Source organism: Electrophorus electricus, chromosome 7, assembly GCF_041902795.1.
Source record: "Electrophorus electricus isolate QZ-2024a chromosome 7, ASM4190279v1, whole genome shotgun sequence".
NCBI classification, from domain to species: domain Eukaryota; kingdom Metazoa; phylum Chordata; class Actinopteri; order Gymnotiformes; family Gymnotidae; genus Electrophorus; species Electrophorus electricus.
Window position 1 is genome coordinate 2032137 of NC_137503.1, and position 17864 is coordinate 2050000.

The window sequence follows — 17864 nt, forward strand, 5'->3', positions numbered from 1 at the left end:
ATCACAATTTGTTAAATAGAGTGCTTGTTGGAATGTTGTGACTTTCAGTTATATTGGTATCATGGAGACCAATATTGTAATGAAAGTCAGTAAATGAAAGATTGTAAAGGATCACTGAAAGTGAAAGTTAAAAAAACCCTTTCATGTTCATGTCAGTATGTTTGGTTGCTTCTTAAAGCTTTTACAAGCCAATCCCTCCTTTAATATGCTACATAACCTACATATTCTACATAAACTATATATTCTACATATTCTACATAAACTATATATTCTACATATTCTACATAAACTATATATTCCACATATTCTACATAAACTATATATTCTACATAAACTATATATTCTACATATTCTACATAAACTATATATTCCACATATTCTACATAAACTATATATTCTACATATTCTACATATTCTACAAATGCAAAGAGCAGCAGGTGTACATTCAGCTCAAAATTAAAAGTGAATGTTTCACTCACAATATTGTAATTATTTCCCAGTTCACCTTAAAATACACTCACCAGCCACTTTATTAAAAGTCATTATTTATTAGAACACTTTACAAGAACAGATTTACAATTAAAAACTACTGCACGTATTTTCTTATTAACAACGTTTCATTAATGGTCACATAGAGTTGCGGTGATATACTAAATACACCTTGATGAACAGTTAAAGGGACATGGTTCAGGGCTTTTTCGAAAAAAAAAAACTGTGCTCCCTAAACTAAATATAAACATCTAATGTAAATATCTTAATATGAATACTTTAAAAACAATTACACCTGGTTAAATAGAGTGCTTGTTGGCATGTTGTGACTTTCCGTTATATTGGTGTCACAGAGACCAATATTGTAATAAAAGTCTGCACATATAGTGTGCAGGCTCAGTGAAAATAAAAGTTTAAAAAACCCTTTCATGTTCATGTCAGTATGTTTGGTTGCTTCTTAAAGCTTTTACAAACCATCCCCTCCTTTAATATGCTGCATAACCTACATATTCTGCATGATACATATTGTACTTGCACTACATAACGTACATATTTTACATAATCCTACCTATTCCATTTATCCGATTCCTGTGCTATGACCATCAGTGATGTCATAATTCCATTTCTATTTGTGGGGAATTATGCTTGTTTCCATGATCCCACCATTACCACTACAAGACAAGTTTCCGTTCCAGCGTGATGTTTGGGAACAGGGCAGAAACTGGCACCTCCAGCTCAGTATTTGAGTTAATGACTCCCTGAAGATGCCACGTTCCACAGTCCATTTGGGTTATGCCCAGTCAGTCATGTGACTGAAAGGACCGAGATGTCTCTGAAAGAATAGCTCTCATGCAAGAAGTCCTCTCGTGCAAGAGTCCGATCTTAAATTGCTTGTGCGAACGATTTGCCTCAATCACCAGTTTTCCTCATGTTAAGAATTTTCTCTTAGGTACGAACAACATTTACGAAGTGTCCCAAAGAGAAAAATGACATGGTCTAGAGGCCTATCTGTTTAAGTTGTTTAATTAGCTTGAATAGGGTTCAATTTGAATATAACTGAATTTGAATATAATAGAATCAAAAATTTAACTTGATGTATAACTTGTATATTGCAGTTCTCATTTTTATCACTAGTATTTAACTTTTTACTTTGCTAAAACTACCAAACTAAATTGAACAATTAATCTGATTGGCTAAGACCAGATGCTGTCACGCCGCCAGCCTGCCTCCTGAAGACTACATTCCCCATAATCCTCCTGTGCGTGCCCATTCTTGTTGGCCCTAATGTGTCTGTATACTTAAACACTCCGTTTATCTTGTTCTTTGCAAAGTATCTCTCTGCCTGTCTTTAGTGTTTCCAAGCCACTTCTCTGTTGTTTTCTATACCAGGTGGGTTTCTGACACTTTATTTCTGGATCATCCCTTTGTTGTTATAGTAAACATTATTTCTACCTGCATTCAACACCTCTTCTGCCTACCGAGCCTGACAAATGCATTTATATACAGTGACAAATTTGTTTCCATCATTGAACAGTTTCTAGTGTTGACATTGACAGTCACTGTTCAGAGGGACATCCTCTGTGTAAACACCTGACAGTGTTCAGAGGGACATCCTCTGTGTAAACACCTGACAGTGTTCAGAGGGACATCCTCTGTGTAAACACCTGACAGTGTTCAGAGGGACATCCTCTGTGTAAACACCTGACAGTGTTCAGAGGGACATCCTCTGTGTAAACACCTGGCAGTGTTCAGAGGGACATCCTCTGTGTAAACACCTGACAGTGTTCAGAGGGACATCCTCTGTGTAAACACCTGACAGTGTTCAGAGGGACATCCTCTGTGTAAACACCTGACAGTGTTCAGAGGGACATCCTCTGTGTAAACACCTGACAGTGTTCAGAGGGACATCCTCTGTGTAAACACCTGACAGTGTTCAGAGGGACATCCTCTGTGTAAACACCTAACAGTGCAAAATACATGGCACGTATCTCCCTGCCAGTCCTTGACTTCCTGTTGTTTTAGTCTTTTAGGCTACCTAGCTTTGGAGAGTTGTAATGTATTAATGTATATTTTTGCATTTCCTAAATAAATTCCTTCATAAATTTCATATTTATGTTTGTTCAGACAATAAATGACAGCAACATTTGTTTCCTGTTACAATCACTGTTAGTGATTGTAACTCCACTACTGGTGTTATTTTAATATATATTTTTCTCTTTCTGCTGTGTGAAAACAGGAAAGTTGCTCTTTTACCAATAGGTGATATTTTTATGAGTAACGCAAAATCAGCCATTTGGGGGTCAACCTGCGTCTTTGCACAAATGAAACTAAGGTCATTTGTTTACAGCTGTCAGGCAAGCGGCAGATATGTGCACTTCTGGCTATCAGAGTTCCTCATCCCTGGAACACCAGAGGTCGCTATGGTTACTCATCACATGCACCTCCACGTCACATTTTTGGCCTGCCATGGTGACGTCTCCCTATGGTACGGGCAGCAAAGACTCTGCACATGTCCTGAAGGTGTGTACTTCTGATCTCTCCTGCAGGTGTACGACGTCCTGAAGGTGTCTACTCCTGATCTCTCCTGCAGGTGTGTGACGCCCTGAAGGTGTCTACTCTTGATCTCTCCTGCAGGTGTGTGCCGTCCTGAAGGTGTGTACTCCTGATCTCTCCTGCAGGTGTGTGCCGTCCTGAAGGTGTCTACTCCTGATCTCTCCTGCAGGTGTGTGACGCCCTGAAGGTGTCTACTCCTGATCTCTCCTGCAGATGTGTGCCGTCCTGAAGGTGTGTACTCCTGATCTCTCCTGCAGGTGTGTGCCGTCCTGAAGGTGTGTACTCCTGATCTCTCCTGCAGGTGTGTGCCGTCCTGAAGGTGTCTACTCCTGATCTCTCCTGCAGGTGTGTGATGTCCTGAAGGTGTGTACTCCTGATCTCTCCTGCAGATGTGTGCCGTCCTGAAGGTGTGTACTCCTGATCTCTCCTGCAGGTGTGTGCCGTCCTGAAGGTGTGTACTTCTGATCTCTCCTGCAGGTGTGCGACGTCCTGAAGGTGTGTACTCCTGATCTCTCTTGCAGGTGTGTGATGTCCTGAAGGTGTGCACTCCTGATCTCTCCTGCAGGTGTGCGACGTCCTGAAGGTGTCTACTCCTGATCTCTCCTGCAGGTGTGTGATGTCCTGAAGGTGTGCAATCCTGATCTCTCCTGCAGGTGTGTGATGTCCTGAAGGTGTGTACTCCTGATCTCTCCTGCACGTGTGTGATGTCCTGAAGTTGTGCGATGCCCTGCAGGTGTTCAATACTGAGGAGACGTGGTTCATCCTGAGAATTGCTCCTGAGCATCATTATCTGCTTTCACACTCAACATGAACACACATGCACATGCAAGCAAACATACAAACACATGCACACAGAGCACTAATAACTCCTCTGTTATCACACACGTAACCTTAAAAGCATCTACACAAATGAGTACAGCCCCAAACCTTAAATGTTACATTTTGTTCTTTATATTTAATCGGTTTGAATCATGCTGTACACACTCTAGAATGTAAGAAGGATTGGGTTCATTTTCACATCATCTGCACCAGTTCTGCCAGTACAGCCAACAAGCTGAAATTCTGCACTTAGTTAGTAATGTGGAATGCAAATTAGAGCTGAATTGAGGGAATTCGTCCCCAGTCTGGAGACTGTTTCAGACAATGTGAATGCACAGTCCAGCAGGAACGCATAATCTGAATCAAAAAGGCCAAATCAGGTTCTTATCTAAACTCCCTTCATTTTTTAATAATGTAACAGTTACTAATAAAAAATTACAGTCTAATTGAAATGCACAGTTCTCTGTGCACCACAGATAGGGCTTATAGAAAGTTCTATAATCAGGGCAATTTAGTAGACATCCCTGAGCCAGAAATGAATCAAAGAAAATAGGGCATGGGTGCAAAAAACTGAGCATTAGAATTCACTTAGAATTGTATATTATTTGTATGTTTGAATCTTTTTTTTCTGACAGACCAAGGTGAGAAACCACTCTAATGGATGTGCTTCAGTCTGAAGCATAAGGACTAACAGGTTGCATAAAAGCTACCTCTATACTGTAATAACACACATTTATAATGATGATGGAGGCACTGAAGTACCTGAGCAGGCATGAGGGAGCTGGCCAAATATCTTTAAAAAAAAACAAAACAAAGAAAAAATAAAGACAAACAGTGACTCCCATCATTATGCTTTAAAAATGATAAACATTCATCTTTCAAGTAGCACTAAAATCTTCTTTGTATCTATAGTAATACACTGGTTAATAATGCCAACTAGTTATTCTGAATAAAGTGTAACTGATTTGCGTTAGCCTGCATAAAGTTTAGAACCCCCTTTTTTTAATAATTCAAGACAGCCTTGTTTATGGTCACGAAATGTTTACAAATGAAACCTTGAATCCATTGTTCATTTGCTAGTTTCTAAATATAACGTTTTTACTCTAGAAATCGACCCGGGGAAACGTTGTTTTTCCTTGAGTGGCCACCAGGGATCATCATACCCTCAGCACTAACATTGACACGCGATTGAAAAACGTCTTTAGGTGACAAAAAAATCTTGTCCCAAACTTCATGTTAAAATGTGCAAAGTATTTAACACGCCGTCGTATATCACACACACACACACACACACACACACACACACACACACACACACACACACACACACACACACACACACACACACACACACACACACACACACACACACACAAATGCTGTTTCTAAAAAACGCGAGCGCTCTTCAATGGGTTGCTTCCCTTCTCTTGCCGTCCCAGAGTACGATCACGTGTCTGCTCAACCAAATCCCAAACTGGGTATGTTTCATTTACATGCGCGTTTCTGCTCCTCCAATCCACAGCAGCACATTTACATGCATGTACCTGTTCGTCCAATCACAAACGGAATGTTTAGATCCAAGCTTCTGCTCGTCCAATCACAAGCGGGTCTATGTTATGGAGTACTTTAAAAGTTCAGCCGGTCGCCTCAACGCTTCACAAGAGAATGAGAAAAAATATACGTCGTTTAATCTGAAAACAGCTGGACGGAGTAATTATTTATCCTTAAAGGTATGGATCTTCATTTTTAATACTGTACTACACTGACCTTTGTATTAATCATTACAGGATCACAGTACCTCTAGGTTCGCTAGGCTTTGAGCTATTTTCAACCCTAGATTCTGCTTCTATTTCCCTCCGGTCGTTATGTCCTAACCAACACAAGGGCTGGGTGACTGGACTTTTCTAAATTAAATTCTTTTGGCGCTGGCTAAACCATATATAACTATAATGTAACTATATGTAACTATAGTGTGACCATATGTAACTATAATGCAACTATAATGTAACTATAATGCATAGTAGCTACACCGCCGCAATTTCCTTTGTCTATTGCATCACCGGCTAGGAACTATTGTGAAGCAATAGTGGTAAGGTAGCTCCTATTTCTGTCCTATCGTATTCCTATCCTATTCCTATCCCTATCCCTATCCATACGCCTATTCCTATCTCATTCCTGTCCTTTCTTAGCTAATAATCGTAACTAACTAACCTAGTGTAGTCACCTCAGCCCCACTGCACATGAGCAGTTCTCTAGTATGATTAGTGGCTGAGCTCTATTCTGCTAATCGGGGTCAAATTATAAAGATATATATATATATATATATATTCAGATAACTACCTTAACCCCTAGGGTATAAAGATATATATTCAGATATATATTCAGATAACTACCTTAACCCCTAGGGTATAAAGATATATATTTAGATATATATTCAGATAACTACCTTAACCCCTAGGGTATAAAGATATATATTCAGATATATATTCAGATAACTACCTTAACCCCTAGGGTATAAAGATATATATTCAGATATATATTCAGATAACTACCTTAACCCCTAGGGTATAAAGATATATATTTAGATATATATTCAGATAACTACCTTAACCCCTAGGGTATAAAGATATATATTTAGATATATATTCAGATAACTACCTTAACCCCTAGGGTATAAAGATATATATTCAGATATATATTCAGATAACTACCTTAACCCCTAGGGTATAAAGATATATATTTAGATATATATTCAGATAACTACCTTAACCCCTAGGGTATAAAGATATATATTCAGATATATATTCAGATAACTACCTTAACCCCTAGGGTATAAAGATATATATTTACATGGCGTTAGTTAAGTTATTACCTGTGATTGTGCCGTTTGTGTGTGGCAGGGTAAATTCAGGACAGATTGTCTTTCTATGTTGTTGGTCTCCGGTAACTTAAAAAAACTAAATGACTAATTCTTAAATTCAGGCATTGTTAAGTTAGCAAAAGATAGTAAAATCTAAAAACTAAAATCTAAATCTAAATCTCAATCTAAAAAAGTTCGGTGTCCTTTCTCAGGTTTCTTCTAGCCAAGCAAAATGGCCACTTCGTCTAGCGCCAGACTCAGTAAAAGTGTGAAACAGCAGTACTTGGAGCTCCCTCAGGGAGACAAGGTCCAGGCCATGTACATCTGGATTGACGGGACAGGGGAAGGGCTGCGCTGCAAGACGAGGACTCTGGATTCGGAACCTAAAACCATCGAAGGTATGTTTTTAATATAAGCTGTATTCACATGACTGCCTGGGTGTTTTTAACTTGGTGCACTTTCTTTACTCTGAGGTGACTGTCCTGTGTCAATTGGCTAATGTTATCTACTTTAACTGTCTAGCTAGCTAAGCACGCCTTGACAAAATACAGAGCTAGACCGCCTCCACACGGCTAACAATGGAGAAGGGTGTCGTCTTTAAGTGAGATTGACCTCCTGGGAATTGTACTTATTGTGTTGCTCATGAGTGCTTCTTCACAGATCTCCCAGAGTGGAATTTTGATGGCTCAAGTACTTACCAGTCTGAAGGCTCCAACAGTGACATGTACCTCCTCCCCAAGGCCATTTTCCGAGATCCGTTTAGAAAGGACCCCAACAAGCTGGTTCTGTGTGAAGTGTTTAAATACAACCGCAAACCTGCAGGCAAGAACTAGGAAGATTTTAATAACGATTTTCTACCACTTTAACATCACATCTGGGGTAGTTAAATGGAGGCAATGTGTAAGGAGGAGATAAGAAGATCTCCTAATGACCAGAATTTCTCTTCTTCCTGAATCAGAAACAAACCTCCGTCAGACATGTAGGAAGGTCATGGACATGGTGGAAAACCAGCATCCGTGGTTCGGCATGGAGCAGGAGTATACGATTCTCGGCACAGACGGTCATCCTTTTGGTTGGCCCTCAAACGGCTTTCCTGGACCACAAGGTAAACGAGTTTACCAACAGACATTTATCCCCCCAGTAAAAGCCTGTCTGATCTTCCTGACTCCAGATTACTGTGTGAATGTTCATACTGGACATACTGGTTCATACTGGTGTTTGCTTTTGGAAAAGGTCCGTACTACTGTGGCGTTGGAGCAGATAAAGCCTATGGAAGAGACATCGTGGAGGCCCATTACAGGGCCTGTCTGTATGCTGGGGTTGAGATCTGTGGCACCAATGCTGAAGTTATGCCTGCACAGGTAAACATTTGTGTTTTTAAAAGTAAACAGTGACGACAGTGTAATTACACTTGAAAGGTGTGTGTGACACTGCTTCTCCTCCCATTCCACAGTGGGAGTTCCAGGTGGGTCCGTGTGAAGGCATCAGCATGGGAGACCATCTTTGGATCGCTCGCTTCATCCTGCATAGGGTGTGTGAAGACTTTGGTGTGGTCGTCTCGTTCGACCCCAAGCCCATCTCAGGAAACTGGAACGGCGCCGGGTGTCACACTAACTTCAGCACCAAGCAGATGCGAGAGGAAGGGGGTCTGAGGTACGACTGGGAAAACAGATGATTGCTTTACCGGCTGGTGCCTTCTGTTTAAGAGAGAACGCTTGTAAGATTGTAAGAACTTGCGTCTGGGTGGAGAGGACTCCTGCTTTGCGGCAGACGTCTGGGAATTTCTAGCGTCACGAGATTGGTGTAGGAGTTGAGTGGGTCTAGGGAATGTGGACGAGGGGGAGGATGGCTGTGAACGCTTCATCGTGCAGAACAGAAGAGAGAAGTTGGGAATATGGGCTATATGGGAAGTTGAAGTTAAATAAGGAGGGACGGTCTTTCTCCCAGTTCTCCACCTGGCACCTTCTCTCTGTCCTACTGCTGTTAAAGGAATCTCAAGTAGAAATTTTCAGCTGATCACAACCTGGTTCTTCTCTGACTGCAGGCACATAGAGGAAGCGATCGAGAAGCTCGGCAAGAGGCATCATTACCACATTCGCGTCTACGATCCCAAAGGCGGTCGGGACAACGCCAGACGCCTGACCGGCCACCACGAGACCTCCAACATCCACGAGTTCTCCGCTGGCGTCGCTAACCGTGGTGCTAGCATCCGCATCCCACGTTCTGTGGGCCAAGACAAGCGAGGCTACTTCGAAGACCGCCGGCCGTCGGCCAACTGCGACCCGTACGCCGTGACGGAAGCCATTATTCGCACGTGTCTCCTGAGCGAAGAAGGGGAGGAGCCTGTGGAATACAACTGAACTGGGGGCCAGGAAGCCCCGCCCACCTCACTGCCTCTAATGGGCCAGTCCTTACGGGGGTTGCAGTATGCATTTTGTTCGTACTGTAATTTGTGTGGTTGTACTTAAAATTTGTATGTAGTTGATTGGTCAATGTTATATAAGAGAGAGACTAGATAGAACTCTTCCAGGGGAAAAAACAAAACAAAAAAACAAAATGTTGGGTCAGTTGGTCACGAAGGTTTTAGAGTTCATACTGCAAGTTTGTTTTTGTTTTAATAAGTCCTTTACTTCCATTGGCTGGATAAGATGTAGAGCAATAGAGGGTAGACACAAGAATACTGCACCACTTGTAAAACTAGCACCTAGTTATTTTTGTACCTGTAACTTGTGGCCCTCTGTTGGACTAAATGCATCTACCATGGTTTTTATTAACTGATTACGAGTTTTATGCCTCGTAATGACAATGACACATTATTGTAATAAGAGTGAAGTTACCACATTCTACTCCAGTTTTGGAATTAGATTACTGGCTTGTAACCTAGCTCTTACAAGATACACATGCACTGGTGAAATCTAAAGTTTATTTGACTCCCTCATCATTCCTATTATTGCCTAATGAAAGGCTTAGTTTTCTAAACTCCTACAGTCTGATTTTATTACAGAATAAGCTGCTTGACTTTTTTAACAATCACCAACATTAAAACATTTGTATTTTTCCCAAATGTGTTGCTTTGGCACATTTTTTTGTTGTCATTTTGGACTGAAGTGTTAGTAGAGATGGGCAGTTTTTGACAGCTGTGTGTGCATGCGTGCATCAGTGCGTGTGTGTGTGTGTGTGAAACCGGAAAACCTGCAGCTCTGGAAACATGCACCATCTATAATTTAAACTTTCCAGTAAAACCTTTAAACTAAACAAAGATAACAATGTATAAAATGTTACATAAGAGAAGTTATGGCAGTCACATGCAGTGTGAAGATTTTGGACTTAATCTCATCAGCTAGGTGCTAGTATACCTGGTGGTATATGAAGTGGAATTTGAAAATATTAGATATTAAATTTAGAAAATATTGGAAAATATGACTTACTCTGTCTCTCTGGTCACTTGGTGGCAAGTGACAGGATGTCCGGGGTGTCCCCGTCTGGACTGGTTTTATGATCTACAAACATTGCACCATTCAGAGTAAAGCTTGCCATAAAATCACCCTTTCATCACTTCTCTGGGATTCATGTGTTAGAAGAAAGTGAATGACTTTAATCTGAAACCTGCTCTTCCATGTTGCATTCCCAGCTGGTACTTTATGAACCAGCACACACACACACACACACTTTGACACATGAGGTTGAACGGTAAACAGTGGAAGGCATTTTAAACAGGCTTTGTGTTCTGAGCCCAGAGACACACACAGTGTTTCAGTAGGACGCCATCAAATCAAAGAATCATACTGCTGGGACTGATATGGTCAAGACAAATAAATTGGAAGCCAATTTTCTAACAAAATTCCCCCAGTGACATTTTTCAAACGTGCTTTATGCAATGTTATTATATCATCATTTAAAAATATATATATTTTGCTTTTTCTTCCAAAGCATCCACTATTGGTTGTAATACAAGCTACATTTTTATATTTTAAGATTGGGCATGAATACATTATTCACTGAACTGTCAAATAAATTTCACAACATTGACCTGAGCTATGGTAAGACATGGTGGCTTGTACAATTTGAGATTTTACAACATACATTAAATGACATTCAGACCTTAAATGACATTAAGACATACATTAAATGACATTAAGACATAATGGCATAATGCACATTTAAGACATGGAATTACATAATTACAACATCACTGCCTCTGGTACACAAAAAGGAGTTTTAATGTAGGCCTACATTACCAACAGTTTATCTCATTTCCTGGGCTTTTTGGTGCTGACATGTAGAACAGAGGAAACTCAGACTATGCTATGTTCTCGTGCCGGAACTCAATACAGCTTGGACTTGGCTGAAATGCCACGTGCGATCAATTACACCCAACGGCGACTCCGCCGACCCGAAATATTAACCCTTCAGTTCAGACATCTTTCTGGTAAATATCACATGTGGGACCCATTCCATTCCACGGCAGGAAGTAGATAGAGTGGTCTGACCTGTTGTTTTGGCTTGTGTGCGTGTGTGTGTGTGTGTGGGGGGGGGGGTCTGTGTACATGTGTGTACGTGTGTTCTGTCCCAACCCTCAGTACACGAGGGCAGGAGGAGGTCAGTCACATTGCTGAGGTGGAATTTAACATGCGGTAACTGCATGGTCGTGGCTGTGCCCCCCCACAGACCCAGATCTAGCCACCAAAGCCCCCCAGGATGGCTGTATAGCGCAGCTGCCACAAAACGCCGTTGTAAGGACGTACTCTTCGGAGATCTGTGGGGAAGCTGTATAATGTGAAAGGAGTCAAATGTAGCTGCCCTGAACCTTCTGCTCCCTGAACCTTCACCAGCTCTAAAGTAGGTACCATAAACCACAAACACAGGACATTATGGAGAAACTGGACAGGACGTACCAGAGCTTAAATTAGGCCAGTGTCATTACAACCCAACAAGCTGGCTGCGCATTCTTTTCAATAAAGCAACATACAGCTATTGAAAAACTACAGATGGATACTAATAATCTGGTCTGTGTATTATTAGCTCCATATGTTACACTACCATATACATGCAGAGAATAGAGCAGCAGGGTAGAGTCTTCATCAAAGATGAAAAATGGAAGTGGCCTGAGAGACGAACCAAATGTCTAACAAACTGGTGTATATGGTTTAGCTCCCACAAAATCTAACTAACCATGAATGGCATTCTGGTATGAACTAAAAACACACTTTTCTCAAAGGAAGGACGCCAATTAGAGGTGAAAGACTCCTGACACACTTACCCGCAACAAACAAACATAACAGAGCTTCTAAAATCACTCTGAATCCTCGTAATTAAACACCGGAGGGAGAAAGACACACACACAAAAAACTAGGCTTCATAAATACTGAAGATGAGTCAGGGCTATTAATCGGACTGTAATATGAATCTATTACAAACGAGAGATTCAAATATCCCCACCCTCATCACCCACAACTCACACAGCAGGTGGGGGTAGGGGGCTGTCTGTGAGGTTGATGTTACGTTATAGCCTCCAGCGTCAAGATTTAACCAGCAGTAAAGAATGTACAGCCACTTCATGTCTCAACTGGCATGACGTCTGACCTCATGACCTCTGACCTTCTCTCCTCAACCCAGGACCCTATCTGTGTTCCATCATTGCAGCCTTCTGTCTGAACAAGTCCAAATGAACCCGATTAAAAGGTGGGTTAAAGAGGGCAGGCTGGCACAGTTCTAGGGTGTCCTCTGATCTGGTGAGCACAGAAAGAACCATAACAAGTCTCAGAACATTTTGGAACTGAATGCACCAGGACAGTCTGGTGCCTGTTCCGCCCACTGCTCCGCCCACTGATCTGCCTATTGCCCCTCCCTTCCAATGGGCAGTTGGTGGCTAAAGGCTACAGTGTTATGGAAGTGATGACTGTGAGATGATATATGATGATAATCAAATGCTTCCCTTTATTGCATCTTTATCCACAGCCATATACACACATACACACACACACACACACACACACACACACACACACACACACACACACACACACACAGACACAGACACATATACACACGCACGCACACATGCACGCACACAACATGGGATCTCAACAGAATTAAAAGGATTCCTGGACAACAGGGTTTGGAGGAAAGCTTAGGGTTGGGTGTGTGTGTGAGAAGCCTGGTTGCCATGGCAGCTGGAAGAACCCAGACAATGTGTATGTTGTGCTATGGAGGGATGATAGGGGGGGGTAAACGCCGGTTGTTACGTAAGCTATCTGGGTCAAGCACACTGGTTCCCATTACCCATTCAGCTTGCTGGCACTTGGAAGAAGACTTTCTGCTAGTATAACTCAGGAATCTATTTAAACCTCTGTCTCCTTCATCAGCCTGTCCCTGAGCTGCAAGCAGTGTCTGTCACCAGGATTACAAATATCTTTATGGTTCTGCAAAAGAGAATTCTAATTTAAGTACATTAAGCACCACCATCAGGAGACAGCTTTACTTGACAAATAAAGCAAGATTGCCTTGCCAGTTGACCATGCTGGTCCGAGTTCAAGGAGGCACAGACACCGTGTGAAGAACCTGATGAGGTTGGGGGCTAAAGTGCCATGTGCTGTCCTCCTCCGTGTGTGTGCGTGAACGGTGTAAGTGTTTGCTGCCATGACTCAGGCGAGTTTGAGACATTTGAAAGTGTATTATCAGTGTTGCTGCGGCTGCTGTTTCTGTTAACATCACAGGGCCACCTCAAAGAGTCGCGTTAACTAATGAGAAGTTTCTGTGCATCTGAAAGCCATCACGTGACCCCTAAGTGCACCCAGTGGCGGGGTGTTTAGGGACAAAGTGACATGACGCTGAAGTCAAGGTCGCATGCTTAACCTGAGCAGCTGGGAAAGCAGGCAGCATGCTGGGAAGAGGACACCAGAGCAACCTGTCCCCATGTAAGATCTCTGCAGCTGCGGCCCAGGCTTAAGTGACTCTGCAACAAGCCACTAGCAGACAGTAAGTAACAATTGTCTTCATGTAGACTCTATTATTATATATGAGGTACATGATCATAGGGTGAATTAAATTAGGTGTGTGTGCGTGTGTGTTAATGGCAGATTGTTTATTTCGGAGGCCACTTATTAAACACATTTGTGTGTTTACTGTTTACTGAGTGTGTGTCATGCTTGGAGCGCATTGCCCTGCTCTTCAGTCCTCTAATCTGTCAGTGGTGTTTGCCAGTTGGCCCACAGCTACTGAGGTCATCTGATCCAAATGGTGTCCTCTGTAAGACACACACGTGCACATAAACACACACATACACACACACACATTTACTAAGTGCAGCATACATGGTGAGTTTGACCTCAACACCACCACCACACACACACACACACACACACACACACACACACACACACACACACACACACACACACACACATACACACACTTACAGAGTATTTCCACTGAACTGTGTATTTCTGTAGCTAATTAATCAAGAACCTACACTTACAACCCTAACTCTTACGTCAGGAACCTAAAGGAAATATTTTGCCCTTTTAGGTAAAAGCTTAAATAAACACATAAAAAGGACAATTTCCTTCAGTGAGGACCAACAAAAAGTTCATTTTTTTGCTGTTTAATTTACCATTTACTAATTATCACAAAAACATTTGGCCCCCACAAAGAGATAAATATACATCCAAGCACACATGTATAAACACACACATGTCCAGGCCTACACAGTGTTCGTTTTAGCTGGTAGGAATCTAATAATCACTCTGGCTGTAATTTTTAAGATATCTGAGCTTACTGGCAGCCAGAGTTCAGTCATTTTGTGACCGCATACAAATAATGAATACTGGTTCAACACTCTGAAACTACTGGTGAAACCACATACTTGAAAACCAAAGGTGAATACCCTCTATTTGCTACCTGACACTTTCTGCACAGATGCTGGAATTTTCCACTCTGGGCCTCTTCTCTCTGAACGATGCTGCACTCTGAAGCTGGTGGTGGTAAACAAAGCAGAAGGAATTAGGATCTCACACCACCTTTGTCTCGGAGAGCCTGCACTCTGCCGTGAGTGCACTGGCAAGATTGCCTTCTGCCCCAACTCAGGAAATGTCAAGGACTGTGGCTGCAGCTTCTATTTACACATCGCCCTTAAAAACACACGATACCATGCACTTCACTAACCTTTAGATGTCCCTGGCCTGAAACAGGTCAAAGGTCTCAGTTAGGACCCTAACGTTTCAGTGCTCAACTCTTCTGCGTGTGGAGAGACGAAGACGAGTTGATGACTTCATGGTGCTTTGCTACGTTGAGCCAGCCAGGCTGACACAGCGCTGTGTTGGGTGTTTATGTTGGACTTGGTGTCTACGTTCATCTGCTGTTTGTCAGCCTGTGGCTGCTGCTCCGTCAGGCAGCAATGCCTTTATACATCAGTGCTATGAATTATGTCTTTACAATATGATAATGACCATTGTCACTTTGCAGCATATCTGATGCACACTGGTTTTGTCTTCAGAAGACAAAGATTTACAAAAGAAAATCCATTGATGTTAAAACATGGCCTGATTTTAAAACCCAATTAAAAACAAGCACATAGTCTTAAAGTGTCCTGACAAAACAAACGCTTAGTTCCGAAAGTATCCTGACTTCCTCTGGCACTATCCGCTGTGCCAGGCTCGTTTTTGCAAGTAAGAAAAGGAAAAACAGACAGGGCGACACTTTGAAAGGAAAGGAAAACACACAGGATGGCAGTTAGAAAGAAAAAATGGCCCACCCGATTCCCTCGTCTCAACGCCCACCTCATACACGCCTCCATGGAGCTTCCCAGCACAAACGAATCCTCGTCTCCCCATTCAGCGTGATTTAATCAGCTTGTTTAGGAAATTTCCACAGAGCCCTAAGTGAGGGAGAGAGAGTGGGGGGGGGTGAGAAGGAGAGAGTGAGAGAGAGGGAAAGAGAAGGAGAGAGAGAGTGAGAGAGAGAGGGAGGGAGAGAGTGAGAGAGAGAGGGAGAGAGGGATGGAGAGGGAGAGAGAGAGGGAGGAAGAGATAGAGTGTGAGAGAGAGGGAGGGAGAGAGTGAGAGAGAGAGGGAGAGAGGGATGGAGAGGGAGAGAGAGGGAGGGAGAGAGAGAGTGCGAGAGAGAGGGAGGGAGAGAGTGAGAGAGAGAGGGAGAGAGGGATGGAGAGGGAGAGAGAGAGGGAGGGAGAGAGAGAGTGCGAGAGAGAGGGAGGGAGAGAGTGAGAGAGAGAGGGAGAGAGGGATGGAGAGGGAGAGAGAGAGGGAGGGAGAGAGAGAGTGAGAGAGAGGGAGGGAGAGAGTGAGAGAGAGAGGGAGAGAGAGAGAGTGAGAGAGAGAGGGAGGGAGAGAGAGAGTGCGAGAGAGAGGGAGGGAGAGAGTGAGAGAGAGAGGGAGAGAGAGAAAGAGAGGGAGCAGGAGAGTGACACTTGACAAAAGCTCCTTCAGAGAGTCTGTGGGATAAACGGTCACGATTACTCTACAGTACACACAGTTCCTTTATGTAACAATGGCCTCCCAACCCAGCCTCCCTCTTACAGAATGATCAGAAAAAAACAGAAGTTTGGCTGCATTCCTGCAGTGCTGTTCTGTTCGCCGTCATCACTGTGTGACTGCATTATAAATACCATGCAGTATTACACAACGTGTACGTGTAGATTTGAGGTGTAATATACATCTACTACTGGGCCTATGACTTGTTTAAAAAAAAACAACCCTAAAACCCTGGAAGGTCAAAGTTCGTGCTGAAACCCCTCTGCTGGAACAGCCTAAAGAGCTGAGACCAGGGCATAAAGCCTCACGTGTTTCCTCTCATGCTCACTCACCAGAGCTGACCACCTCACCATGAGAGAGCTCGTCTGAGCCAAGATCAGGAAACCATTTCCCAGCACAGATTTTCTTCAGGCCAGTGGACAAAGACTTAGCCTGGCCATCACATTTCTCAGCATATTATAAAATCAGAACAGTCACTTAGAGTTATTTTTAGAAATGCAACTAAATTGTTTGGCATACTTTAGATTTGGGTTTCTACTGTTAGTTCAAAATCTGTAACATTTTCCTTAAATGTGGGTGCTGTTCTGAGTGAGTTGGCCAGTTACTCCTCTTATCTTTCCTGTAATAAAGTCCCGTACTGTCATATAAATGAGAAATCGAATATCTGAGGAATATAATCTAAATGCCTCACTGTATTAAAGCTAAAGAAATTGAACAAGTCCACATAGTTTCCACACACAAGTACCATTGTTAGGTGTTCCTTCTGTCACTTTAAAAAGAAAAACCAGTCAAGCATGAGTAAATGAAATTATGTGATACTGACCTATCAAAGGGGGGTGTGGGGGTTTGGCTAGATGACGAGACTAGATGGAGAGAGAGAGACTTTTATTATATATTGTCCTCTCATTTCAGGAGATAATATTTGTTTCCTGTTTGATAATATTAAAAACTGATGACTACCTACAGCTTCAGGCTGGAAATCATCCCTTAGTAGGACTTGTAATGTAGCAAATATTCATCTGTTTGTGGGATTACATGTCTTCATTTGAAAATACAGGCTAAGTAACTTCAGTTGATTGGCATGCCAGTTAAGAAAATTTCACATTTTGACCATTTAAAAGGCCATAATTCCATTAATTGTATGTTTTGAGTTTGTTCAGTGTCATTTATTGAGTTCTGAAGTACTTGGGTGGCTCAGTGTTTCCATCAGTAGTGATGCCATCAGAAAAACAGAGATCCAGTAAAGAAAGACAGTCCAGTAAAGACAGAGATCCAGTAAAGACAGAAATCCCATAATGAAAGACAGTTCCTGTAAAGAAAGAGATCCAGTAAAGAAAGACAGTCTAGTAAAGACAAAGATCCGGTAAAGAAAGACAGTCCAGTAAAGACAGAGATCCAGTAAAGACAGAAATCCCGTAAAGAAACACAGTTCCTGTAAAGAAAGAGATCCAGTAAAGACAGAGATCCAGTAAAGAAAGACAGTCCAGTAAAGACAGAGATCTAGTAAAGAAAGACAGAGATCCAGTAAAGAAAGACTGTCCAGTAAAGACAAAGATCCAGTAAAGACAGAGATCCAGTAAAGAAAGACAGTCCAGTAAAGACAGAGATCCAGTAACGAAAGACAGTCCAGTAAAGGTAGAGATCCAGTAAAGACA

General features: G+C 42.3%; 2 protein-coding genes and 2 long non-coding RNA genes across 7 annotated transcripts in view; 2 read left to right on the top strand and 2 right to left on the bottom strand.

Moving 5' to 3' along the window:
• Nucleotides 1–538: 538 nt before the first annotated feature.
• On the bottom strand, nucleotides 539–6765 carry LOC118241024 (uncharacterized). Of its 2 annotated transcripts, XM_081717398.1 has the most exons (3): nucleotides 6734–6765; nucleotides 5406–5514; nucleotides 539–4654 (listed from the first exon to the last, which is right to left on the bottom strand). In XM_081717398.1, exon 3 carries the CDS (start codon nucleotides 3827–3829, stop codon nucleotides 2921–2923), a length of 909 nt encoding a protein of 302 aa, XP_081573524.1. In that variant the 5' UTR covers nucleotides 3830–4654; nucleotides 5406–5514; nucleotides 6734–6765; the 3' UTR covers nucleotides 539–2920. The 2 variants fall into 2 exon arrangements, with proteins under 2 accessions (XP_081573524.1, XP_035379909.2); XM_035524016.2 differs by lacking the exons at nucleotides 5406–5514; nucleotides 6734–6765 and having other exon boundaries at nucleotides 539–3785; nucleotides 4624–5400.
• Nucleotides 6766–6953: 188 nt separating this feature from the next.
• On the top strand, nucleotides 6954–9785 carry glulb (glutamate-ammonia ligase (glutamine synthase) b). The gene is made up of 6 exons (XM_035524204.2): nucleotides 6954–7119; nucleotides 7382–7543; nucleotides 7680–7826; nucleotides 7955–8082; nucleotides 8175–8374; nucleotides 8766–9785. The coding sequence occupies exons 1-6, from the start codon at nucleotides 6954–6956 to the stop codon at nucleotides 9079–9081; spliced, it is 1119 nt and encodes a 372-aa protein (XP_035380097.1). The 3' UTR covers nucleotides 9082–9785.
• Nucleotides 9786–13192: 3407 nt separating this feature from the next.
• LOC113589337 (uncharacterized) overlaps nucleotides 13193–17864 on the top strand; it is a 12174-nt gene continuing 7502 nt past the window's right edge. Inside the window, exon 1 of the long non-coding RNA XR_003411964.3 lies at nucleotides 13193–13699. This is a non-coding gene — a long non-coding RNA (uncharacterized LOC113589337). The remainder of the gene's footprint in view (nucleotides 13700–17864) is intronic.
• LOC113589338 (uncharacterized) overlaps nucleotides 13695–17864 on the bottom strand; it is an 8897-nt gene continuing 4727 nt past the window's right edge. For 2 of the 3 annotated variants that reach the window (XR_014124511.1, XR_003411965.3), the window contains exons 2-4: nucleotides 15499–15596; nucleotides 14621–14694; nucleotides 13695–13967 (exon numbers count right to left, since the gene is read on the bottom strand). This is a non-coding gene — a long non-coding RNA (uncharacterized LOC113589338). Of the gene's footprint in view, nucleotides 13968–14620; nucleotides 14695–15473; nucleotides 15597–17864 lie in introns of all 3 variants that reach the window. The other variant, XR_014124510.1, reaches the window with a different exon arrangement.